A 12,685-nucleotide genomic window follows, 5' to 3' on the forward strand; every position below is an offset into this window, starting at 1 on the left:
TGGATATAGTTCTGCATTATTTTGACACATTACTTTTGGATCCATCCAGACTTATCTTCATAAATTCAATATATCTCTACATCAACTTCAACACATATTTTCACCGGAAAAATCGAACCTCTTTCTGCTTCAATCATTTCATTTTAACAAATATTTAGTAACTCCCAAATACTATTGGCTGGCAAAATGTCTGAAGGATATGGACTTGATCAACCTTTCGTTTACAGATATTTTGGCACTCAGCAAAAACAAAAAACATTTAAAGGAACATCTATAATACATGCTTAAATATGGTCTAAACTAGAGCAGAAATCGTGAAAGTATTGGACTATTCTCGCACCGTCTTATTTCCAACCACTTATCCCGGGGCAAATGACAATTTAAGCTTCGGCACAGGTTATATTGGAATTATGGATTTAATGAAATAGGATGATTCCCTGTCTTTTTCCTTTCCCTACTGGATAAACGATTTTGACGAAGGCAATGATAATCTTAAGACCGTGAATAATAATAATAATGATTAACGATTCCAGGTTCACTATAATAATGATAATGTGGTAAATAATGAGGATCCCGAGCATCGCTTGCTTAATACAAACAAGGATTTACGGGGATACTATTAACTCTAGAATGATAGAAATAAATGAAGGTAAAAAGAAGGAAAAAATCAGACAAAGATAGTAAGCTCTTTAGGATAATGGGTTTAAGGGATTGAGACTACAATTACAGGGAAATTAGATGCCTCCGGAATAGGACACGCTATAAAGACATAACGTTATCTTCCAAGGATATACTTACCTAACATAAGACTTACTTTATTTTCCATCTCTTAGATATCTAAACAGGTGTCAGGTACATTATTATTAATATTGGTGACAATTTCTTAACACTATCTTGCCGGTAACGGAACTAATAGATCCCCTCTTTCTTACTCCTCTCTTCTTTACTATGCTAGCTGATTACATAGTGGTACCATCCACTATAATAAAACGGGTATACATCATGTATAGGATCTATATATTAGTGAATATACTTGGTGCACGCTACAACTCCTGGTGGGTAATAATTTCATTTGTGCGTGGTAATGAATGAATGAAAATGAAAATTTTTTATTCATTCATTCATTACAACAACCGTAGTTTAAAAAAGTCATGAATAACGAGTCTCTAATTAAATTACTTGAAGCAACTTTAAATCCTTCTCAAAAGGATATCGCAGAGAACCAATTAAAAGAGGTAATATATATTGCTTATTTTTCTTATTTAAAATTAGCTCAATGTTATACCTGGATTTTCTCAAATGGTTCTACAAGTTATTGTTTCCGAAAATTATAATATGCCAATACGTCAAGCAGGTATTATCAAGTTTATATATTATTTATATTGGTTATTTATAGCTGCAATATACTTTAAAAATTATATTACAAAAAATTGGCATCATATTGAGACAGATTTTCAGCATCAAGAATCAAAAATTGTAATTATTATTGAATCAGATAAAATTATTATTAAAGATAATATTATTGAGGCAATTATTCATTCACCTGATATACTAAGGTAAATAATATTTTAATATATGATTATCTTATATATGATGAAGATCACAATTGGCATTATGCGTAAATACGATGATTAAATATGATTATCCCAATAAATGGCCAAAATTGCTCAATAAATTAGAAATATTTTTAAAAGATAATAATTATGATATATGCCTTGGTGGTTTGAATTGCCTGCATCAACTAGTCAAAAATTATGAGTATTTTATTTGATAATATATTAAACATCTAGAAATTAGATATAGGAAATCCAAAGATCGAGTTCCATTATATAATTGTTTATCAAAAATATTACCAATATTGGGGGAAAAATTTTCATTCTTGTTAAATGATAACAGTGAGCAATCAGTTGCTATACAAAAACATATTTTTAAAACTTTTTATTGTGCTATTCAAGTTATAAAACTTATTATAAATTAGTTAATAAAATTACATCTAGTTTCAATTACCACCTTTACTTATGAATCAAATGTTTTTATCATCCTGGATGCAAATTTGTCTGACCTCTTTAAATATCCCTCTACCACAAGTACTTTTTTAAATTATATTATAAAGGTATTAAAATTAACCATAATAATTCATTTTATCTATGAAATAATCAATTTAAATTTATACTCAAATTATATTTATTTTTAATAAATTCTTCTATTATAAAAATTATTTTGATTTGTTGAAGCCCTGCTCATGCAGAAAATATTTATATTAGAAATTCTCAGATACCTATCAGCTACTATTAGCAGACAATTCAATTTTAACAGATACCAGGTGCCCCACACTCAACATATTTTTTTAGCCTGTAATTGCATATGAATTTACAAAATAAATCATATAAAAATCTATAAACCAATAAATTAGAAAAAATAAGATGAACTTTTCTAATGTTTTTAATAATTTTTTTGACCATTATTACAATATTGTATAATATTTAATAAAATTTAAATATATATAATATAATAATATTAATTAATTTTATATATTTTTATTTTAACATACACTCATCAGCACAGTTTCATGTCAATTCAGAGCCATTTTGAGTCAAGTTGATCTATAGTGTCTATTTTTGGCTCATTTTAAAAATTTTCTAGAATTACAGGGTTTCCCATTCAAAAAGGAAAAGTCCCAATCAAAAAAGGAAAATTCCCAAAAAGAAAGAAAAAAGGAAAAGTGTCAATCAAAAAAGGAAAAGTAAGTGTCAAACAAAAAAAGAAAAGGTCCAAACAAAAAAATTGTCAATTGAAAAAGGAAAATTCCCAAAAGGAAAGGAAAAGTGGCAATCAAAAAAGGAAAATTCCCATTCAAAAAAGGAAAATCGTAATTTTTTTAAAATTTTCTTATTTTTATTTATTTTTGTTATTCCATCTTAATTTATTTCTAAATTTTTGCGATTTCTTTACGTTTTTTTCTTACTGTATCTTTTCTCAATATATTTCTAACTTTTTGCGATTTTCTTTACTTTTATTTTTCTTACTATATCTTCTGTCAATTTGTTTTTCTTCTCATTTTTGATAATTCTTTAGTATTTTTAAAAATAATTTATAAATCTAGATCCATTTTTTTAAACAATTCTTTACTTTTTTTTTCATCATACATACAATATTCTTTTTACGATTTTTTCATTATAATCTTTTACATACATTTTGACCTTTTCAATCTTTTTAAGTCATTTTTAATCTTAATTTTTTTGAGCATTTCTCAATTTTTCTTCTTCTCATTTTTGATAATTTAAAAATAAGAATTTAAAATGATTATATTTTATTAATTTACATATTGTTTGGTATTACAGTTCAAACTTATTTAATTTTAAAAAGGTCATTATAACCAAACGATTAATTTATAATTTAGCAATTGTAATTATATTGTCTGCCAAAAACATTAAATATAATTTTAAAAAATAATTATCAAAAATGAGAAGAAAATAATTGAGAAATGCTCAAAAAAATAAAGATTAAAAATGACTTAAAGAGATTGAAAAGGTTAGAAATATATGTAAAAGATTACAATAAAAAAATCATAAAAAGAATATTGTATGTATGATGAAAAAAAAAACGTAAAGAATTGTTAAAAAAATGGACTTAAATTTATTAATTATTTTTAAAATACAAAAGAATTATCAAAAAGGAGAAGAAAAATAAATTGAGAGAAGATATAGTAAAAAAAATAAAAGTAAAGAAAATCGCAAAAAGTTAGAAATATATTTAGAAAAGATACAGTAAGAAAAGTAAACGTAAAGAAATCGCAAAAACTTAGAAGTAAATTAAGAAGGAATAACAAAAATTTTAAGAGAAATTTACAAAAAATTAAAAAAAATTACGATTTTCATTTTTTGAATGGTTTTCCTCTTTTGATTGACACTTTTCCTTTCCTTTTGGAAATTTTCCTTTATCGATTGACACTTTTCCTTTTTTGATTGGACCTTTTCCTTTTTTGTTTGACACTTTTCCTGTTTGACACTTTTCCTGTTTGACACTTTTCCTTTTTTGATTGAACCTTTTTCTTTTTTGTGTGACACTTTTCCTTTTTTGATCGGACTTTTTCCTTTCTTTTGGGAATTTTCCTTTTTTGATTGACAGCTTTTCTTTTTTTTTGGGCCTTTTCCTTTTTTTTATTGAACTCTTTATGATTGACCCTTTTCCTTTTTTGATCGAATCTTTTCCTTTTATAATTGAAACTTTTCCTTTTTTGATTGGGACTTTTCCTTTTTTAAACGGGAAACCCTGTATTTAGGTTGGTAAAAAAATAGATAAGAAAGCCATTTATTTTAGTTTGTTAGCACACAAATCCTCCTGTAAAAAATTTTAAATTGCTTATATCTCAAAAACTATTTAAGGTAAATGTAAAATAAATACCACATGTAGATAAAAAGATCTCTAAAGGTCTATCAAAAGAAAAGAAATTATTGCTAATTTGAAACTTAAAATCCGGATTACGTTTATGGTTCTACGCATGTTTTTAATTTTATACAATTAAGGAAGTTGGTTTTCGGAAAAGAATTTTTAACCTTTATTTGGGCACCTTTTGTTAGGGTTTAATGGCTGGATTTGGGTCTATTTTTAAAAATGGCCTGACATAAATTTTAGCCAAAATAATATTATGAACAGAGATTTTTCTCATAGATGTCAGAAAGGCTTGGACCTAGATTTGCTAAATCTCAGGCTTACATAATATTATTTTGGCTAAAATCTTAATCGGGCCATTTAACTGCAAAAACAATAGTGTGATAAATGATAATGGTGTCTATTTTATTTTAAAACATTAATTTTTTAAGAGGCTATAAATTTTTTTAAAATATTGTTAATTTTTATTTATTTAAATTAATGATAAAATATTAAAACAAATATATAATATGTAAAATTACTAAATAAAAATAAATATATATATTATAATATAAGTATCTAATGCTCTAAAATTTAATAATGAATATGTACCTAAAAAACAAGTATAATTGTGTTTAAAAATTTATAGTTCAAGTTTTTGTTTAAGAAATAAGGATTCGCGATTTTCATTTGTATGTTAAAAATTTTTCGTGATAAAGTTTTTAAAAAAAATATATAGACTGTGAAAATTGCCGTTAGTTGATATGACTATTGGCTGAAATATAGTTATTTATTTTTGAATATTTGTTAATTTTTTATTTTCCCCACAAGTAAGAGGGTTTGAATTAATTGATGAAGGAAAGGAGGAGACGCAGGTTGCGTCCCAAATAAGGGATTTCCCATTGGACCAGGGGGTGCAGGTTAAACCGTTGGGTCTGAGGCCGTACTGTAATGAGAGGTTGGTAGATTCAAGGATGTTAGGTATTTTAGCCTTATTAAAAGCGTTATGGATGATTTTATTAATTGCCTTATGCCGGAGATGGCGACCTTGGCTGCGGGTGCAGTTTAAACCGTATCTGGCTTTAGGTAGAAATGGTAAGCTGCATTGGTGGCAAGTGTGTGACTGTGTAAGCCAACATCCTAGTCTTAATCCTATAGTAACTCAGTTGGTCATTGGTTAGAGATTATTTAAGGTTTGGCTTGGAAGTGCTTCGAGTCATTCATGCCCGCCGTATTTATCTTTGAATTGTAATAGATATCGCTTCGGTAGGGTTAAGACTATTTTGTAATTTCCAATCGAAAGATGGTATCTACTAACCCCAGACGGTCAGACATACCCAACCGAAATTTCTAATAAATCAATCTTGGAACCTCTTATAAATAAACTACAAAATAGTCTTCTTAACCCTTCCGATATCAGCGATATACAACTTCTTCAACTAAAAGATAAATATGGCTAGCATGAATGGCTCGAGGCACTTCCAAGCCTAACCCTTGATGATCTCTTAACCAATGACCAACTGAGAGTTACCATAGGATTTAGGCTTGGATGCTCGCTTACACATTCACACACTTGCCAACTTTGCAACCTACCCCTTCAACCAAACGCAAGACACATCCTAAACTGCTCCCGCAGCCAAGGTCGCCACCTACGGCATAAAGCTATAAATAAAATCATACATAACGCTCTTAATAAGACTAAATCTAACATCCTAGAACCAACAAACCTCTCTTTACAAGATGGTCTCAGACCTGACGGTTTAACCTGCACCCCATGGTCCAATGGGAAATGGGTCATTCCACGTCAAATCGACCAAAAAAACGCGATTTTTGGACGACCATTTTTAAAATAAACGAAACCTGGCATGATAGTTATTTATTTTGTATATTTTTGTAAATTCTAAATTTTAGAGTGCTAGCTCAACCAAATCCAAAGATATACGCCTTCAAAGTAGAGAATCGCATAATGCGTGATTTCTTAAATCTTGTTTTTCTTAAAAAATACTTAAGATAAAATTACAAATAATATATCATTTTATAGCCCTTAAAATTTTACATTGGAAAATATTTAAAAAAAATTAAAAATTTTTAAGTGTTTTTTTATTTCCGGTAAAAATAAAAAATTAACATTCCTGGGAAGGGATATTTTTTTGGTGTTGATACTCTCTAAAGATGTTTATTACCTTTATATTAAACTATTTAATGAAAAATCTCGATAGCCATTTTTGTTTTTTTATTTTTATTAAAATTTTTATTATTTTTATAAATAAAAAAGGATAATATAGATGGCGTTATATTAATTTTAATAATAATATAAGGAATGACGTATATAGTGGAATTTTTTCTAAAAAAAAAATTAAAAATTCTTGAGAAGATTTTGTTATTGTTTCCAGATTACTATTATCAACAGGCACCCACTGTTTAAATGATATATGATCTATGTCATTTTGGGCAAACATCTAATTGTTTTTTAATTGAGAATGTGCCTGGACAATAGTTACAATCTCCTAAATAACAAATAGGGAATGCTGGATTGCATATTGTTTGAGCTAAAATATTTTTATAGTTATGTAATGGATATTCTGGCATAGCTAATAGTTTTGCCAAATTAGCATCTACAAACATAAGCTTAAAATTTTGATGAATTACACAAACACACACACTGTGTGTTCCACTGGCTCTAGCCAGAATACAATTTTTTGGCCGTAAATCTACAAATTTAGAAAATCCAACTTTAATTATCGGGTACCTCTCTTTAAATCGTTCATATAATTCTTTTAAATTGTTTAAAATTAATCTTTTTTGAGACTGCTCTCTTTTCCCCTTGATCATTATGGATTTATAGTCTTTTTTTCCCGGGCATCGCACGACTGACTTCATCAGAAGAGTAAAATTTTTCTATAATATTCACGGTTTCCTGAGCAATTGTTCGCCCAGGTTTTATATTGGGAGATGACATAAATCCTTTTAATTCTATTAGTTTTTTTGATTTACTTACCAAGTAATTCGTGGCTTTGAACTCCATCTCAATTTTTTTAAAGGTCCAAGAAGGGGGCAATATAGTAAGAAGTTGATATTTTTTTTCCTTAGAAATAATTGGATAATGATGTTTTAAATTTTGAAGAAGTTCGTCATTTTTATTATTTTGTATATCAAACTCAAGAAGGCGGCTTCTTAATATGTTTTGACTTAATGCTTTTGTTATTTTTTTAAGTTTTTCTTGCGAATATTTCTTTTCTCCTATTCTTTTCTTTTTTATTGGGGATTGGCCTATTTCTTCTAGCAATATATATATTATATCCAAAGTTGAACTGGATGGGGCTAGTTCGGGCTCTTCATTTTCAGATATATCCTCAATGGATTCCATATTTATCAAATATAAGCGACATGAGTGGCATAATGATTGGCTTATTGTTAATAAACCTTTGGATTTTTTAATCATCTTTGGTGTAACCTAATTTTATATATAATAAAAATAATCACGATATCCAATAATAAAAAAGATATTATATTAGTAAAAAATCCAGAATCTAAAATTAAAAAGGTTTTAATCCATAATATAAATAAACTTACCTTTTGTAGATTTTTTGAAATAGACTTATGGCCTTCTCTAATGAATGGATTACTACACAGTGATTTCATATTATTACAATTTTTAAAATTTAAAAAAAAATTTTAAGTAAAAAAAGAAATATTTTTTTAATCCTTATGTTCTTTTCAATCATGATTGATAATTAAATTTCCTATTTATCGATATAAAAATTTAATAGAAAGAAAGGAATGAAAAATAAAATAAGATGATAAAATCTTTAATTTCAAATAATAACGATAGTAGATCCAGAAGTGTGAAATATATATAAATTACCGCCTTAAGAATTTCTATTTAAGCGCAAAATGGATTGCGATAAATAGATATATTTTTATAATAGCTTGAATATAATTTTAAAGTATCTTTATATGGGCTGCTTCCTCATTTATTGCCCCAGGACATCATACTGGTTATACTTAATCGATTTCTTTTGATTTTAATACCGATATAAAATATATTATTATTAAATATAATATATTATTAATAAATTTAGTATAACGCCATCTATATTATCCTTTTTTATTTACAAAAATAATAAAAATTTTAATAAAATTAAAAAAACAAAAATGGCTATCGAGATTTTTCATTAAATAGTTTAATATAAAGGTAATAAACATTTTTAGAATCAACACCAAAAAAAAATCCCTTCCCAGGAATGTTAATTTTTTATTTTTACCGGAAATACAAAAACACTTAAAATTTTTTAACTTTTTTTCAATATTTTCCAATGTAAAATTTTAAGGGCTATAAAGTGATATATTATTTGTAATTCTATCTTAAGTATTTTTTAAGAAAAACAAGATATAAGAAATCACGCATTACGCGATTCTCTACTTTGAAGGCGTATATCTTTGGATCTGGTTGAGCTGGGGCTCTAAAATTTGGATTTTATTATAATTTACAACATAAATAACTAACATGCCAAGTTTCATTCATTTTTGAGATGGTCGGCCGAATCACTGGTCGATTTGTCATGGAATTATCCAAATCCCTAATTTGGGACGTAACCTGCGTCTCTTTCTTTTCCTCATCAATTAATTCAAACCCTCTTACTAGCGGGGAAAATAAAAAAATTAATAAATACTCAATACTAAATAACTTTATTTAACCCATAGTCATTTCAACTAATGACAATTTCTCACAATCAACATATATTTTTTTAAAAATTTTAGCACGTAAAATTTTTAACATTACAAACAAAAAACGCGAATCAATTTTTCTTAAACAAAAATTCCAATTAGAAATTTTTAAACATAAGTATACCTGTTTTTTAGGAACATTTTTACTATAAGCTCTTTTTAGAGCCATCGATATTTTTAAAATATACATTCATTTTTTATTTTTATATTTTGTTTACATGTTTTAAAAATAAATGAATAATAAAAAATAGTTTAGAGATTTTTAGGGATTCGATGATAGATGTATTAGAGATTTCGATTGAAAATATATAACCGTCTGGGGTAAGTAGATTCCATCTTTCAATTGCTCTGTTAAGATCATCATTGGGAGTTATGAATGATGAGATCGCATAATTGAGCTATTTGAAATAAATAGAGATAGGTAAAGTAATTCTAGAGGATCAAGTCGATACCACCTAGTTTAGCGGGTAATTGGGCTAGGTGCCAATTAAAGTCTGATGAAAGGTTGAGAATCCTTTCTATACTTTAAGCGAATATTGTGTTGAATGAAAAATTTTGAGGAGGTGAATGAGGAGGATGAGTGGAAGATAATTTTCGGATATATTATTATTGATTAATGGGGAGCCCAAGAGTTGGATCTCTTCTTTTTCGATAATAGTGTAACCTTTAAATAAATCTAAGGGAATCTCAAGGTTGAGGAAGCATATTTCAGTTTTAGTTTTGTTTAATTCTAAGCCAATTTTAAAGCATTCTCTTTCGAGGTGGTTAAGGGTTTTGCTAATTTGATATGGATTACCGCCCATCATCTAGGTACCATAGGTTAAGGTCCATGTCAAAATCATATTTAGGATCTTTCATCATATTGTGGATAGCTAAGTAGAAAAGAATAGGGCCGAGGGGGTTGCCCTGTTGTACTCCCTCTTCGGAATATATAACGCTACCATTAAAAATGAGGGGAGTGCTATTGTTATAGCAGATGTCTACGAAGCACGAGTATTGGGGGAAATTATCGTAAAAAGATTCGAGTGTCGAGGAACGTGATATTATATTGAAGGCATTTTTAAAATCGATAAGCAGGGAATGAGTATCGGATTTTATTTTTTTTGTAATAATTTTAGCTATCAGGCGTCTGAAAAATGAACCGATTGCCATTGATCGGATGCCTCCATTAGGTTTTTCAAAAGCAATCAAGTTAGCTCCAAATATAATTTGATGAGCTAATGTGGGAATATCTTTAGTAGTTATTATTAAGGAAGGTGGTAAGTGAGTTAAAAAAATTATTGGAATTATGAGATTTTAGAAATGTTTGGAAGTAAGATGGTCTATAGCCCCTGCTGCTGAAAATTTATTAAATTCACTTATTGTTTCGCGAATATCTTGGTTTGTAATTATGATAGGGGGGATATTGAGCGGTGGGTTTGGTAAGCTAGTATAAGAGGCATCTGGATGAAGAGATTTTAGGTCGTCAAGGGTCACGTCGTTAGATGGGACGAGTTTTGTGTGTGAAGAGATTAATTTTTGTGCACCGCATATGTCGCCTTCATTTATTTTTTTGGATATTTTGTTGCAGGTATTACGGAAACTTTCATTAGAATTATTGGGATTTTTAACGTATTCTAATAGTGTTAAATTTTCCAAATTTTTAAGTCTGTCTTTTATTAGGTTAGGTAATGAGATAGATTTGTATCTTTTGGGATTGAGAGACTTTTGAAAGGAAATGTGAAGAGATTATTCCAATGATTTAAATTTGACAAATCTTTGTTAATATTATCAAATAATTTAGTAAGATGGTCAGTGATCTGGTAATTAACACTAGATAGGATGTTTTATTGTTGGTATTTATTTTTAAAGTTAAATTCTTCTAGTGATTCGTTATTTACATCTAAGTGTTTGGTATTAATTGGGAGTTCTATTGGTTTTGTGCAAAGTATTAGAACCTGAGCAAGGGAGGGCTTGGGGGGTAATCTTTTTTTATACTGATAAGTTTGTGATAGGATGGGCAGATTCTTTTATGCTTATGATGAGAAGATGGTTTAATACCTGAAAAGTTTGTTAATTTGAGTCTAAGACAAAAATATTGGAGTAGGGTTATTTGCTGGTATGTTGGTATATGGGTAATTCCATGACAAATCGACCAACGATTCGGCCGACCATCTCAAAAATGAATGAAACTTGGCATGTTCGTTATTTATGTTGTAAATGTTAATAAAATCAAAATTTTAGAGTGCTAGCTCAACCAGATCCAAAGATATACGGGCCATTCCATGTCAAATCGATCAAAAAAGGCCCATTTTCGACCGACCCCTTTTAAAATTGTTAAAAATTTCTGGAATTATTTAGAAGGGGAAATAAAAGAGAAAGCCGTTTATTTTAGCTCGCTAGCACACCTGGTTCTTGAGATATAGGGGCTTATAGGTACAAAAAAGAGCCAATTTGGAATCTGTAAAATTTTTAAAATGCTTATATCTCAAGAACTATTTATAGTAAAATATAATATAATATATCATATTGTAGGTAAATAAAATCTCTAAAGGACTATCAAAATAAAATAAAAATTGAAGCCAATTTGAGTCTTTAACTTCCGGTTTACCTATAATGCTTTACCTGTATTTTTAAGCAAAAAAGGGAGTTTGTTTTCGAAATTTTTTTATTGCTTTTTATTTAGACACCTTTTATAAATATATGTATGATGTCAAAACCTTGGCGACGCTATCGACTCTTCCAAAATATACATTTTTATCAAAAATCGTAAAAAAAAATAGATGGCGCTAATGTTTAAAAAAATATTATTTCTAAAAATGAAAATATTTATAAGTTTATAAGAAATGCGATAAAATTTTCCAGTTCTGCTCCCCCCCCCACCATCCTTAAATTTTTTTACATATTTTAGATCTCTGCTTTACTACTATAACAGCGAATGACTTTTTGGCACGATAATGTATAACAGCTGCATTAAAAAAGAATTTATATTAGACATATTATCGATTATATTTTACGATAATAATATTTTAAAAAATTAAAAGTTTAAAACAATCTCTCTTTCTGTTTAATATAATTTTTTTTCCGATCAGATTAATTTTAAACAAGCCATATTCTAGGTTCAAATTAAATAAAATTTTATTCTATATAAAAGATGGATATACCAAATATTAAAATATCAAGATGTTGTAACCCATTTAATTTACAAAAACATGCATATTATCGCAAAAATCTAAGAAAGATTCAACCTTGGATGACCAAAAAAAATTTACCAATCAATTTAAATATGCTAATATGCTCTTCATGCCGACAAAAATTAGCAAAGCTTCCTTATAATGACAATGATATTGATTCTCCTCCTCATATAGTTAATCAAGAGGCAATTGAAAACATTAATATATCCCTACAATCAATTGGGGAATCTCCCATTAAAATAAAACGCTTACGTGAAAAGAAATATCCAAAGAAGAAAATATCTAGCGTGAAAAAAGTTTTAGCGACTAAAATTATACCATTATCTTCATCAAATGATGAAAAATTCGATGAAATTCTCGATACCTTAAAAATCAATTTCCCACAGTTTTCGATAACAAACAAATATAGATTA

General features: G+C 28.0%; 1 protein-coding gene across 1 annotated transcript in view; it reads left to right on the forward strand.

Moving 5' to 3' along the window:
- The first annotated feature begins 1,110 nt into the window (after window positions 1–1,110).
- The window catches only part of LOC135927740 (importin-7-like), a 109,119-nt gene continuing 97,544 nt past the window's right edge, over window positions 1,111–12,685 (forward strand). Inside the window, exons 1-6 of the mRNA XM_065463894.1 lie at window positions 1,111–1,235; window positions 1,273–1,354; window positions 1,397–1,556; window positions 1,600–1,758; window positions 1,798–1,954; window positions 1,998–2,087. Of these exons, the coding sequence (XP_065319966.1) occupies window positions 1,152–1,235; window positions 1,273–1,354; window positions 1,397–1,556; window positions 1,600–1,758; window positions 1,798–1,954; window positions 1,998–2,087 (732 nt within the window). The 5' untranslated portion in view covers window positions 1,111–1,151. The remainder of the gene's footprint in view (window positions 1,236–1,272; window positions 1,355–1,396; window positions 1,557–1,599; window positions 1,759–1,797; window positions 1,955–1,997; window positions 2,088–12,685) is intronic.

The sequence above is a fragment of the Gordionus sp. m RMFG-2023 genome, chromosome 4, assembly GCF_954871325.1.
Source record: "Gordionus sp. m RMFG-2023 chromosome 4, tfGorSpeb1-WG-v2, whole genome shotgun sequence".
Classification (NCBI taxonomy): Eukaryota; Metazoa; Nematomorpha; class Gordioida; order Chordodea; family Parachordodidae; genus Gordionus; species Gordionus sp. m RMFG-2023.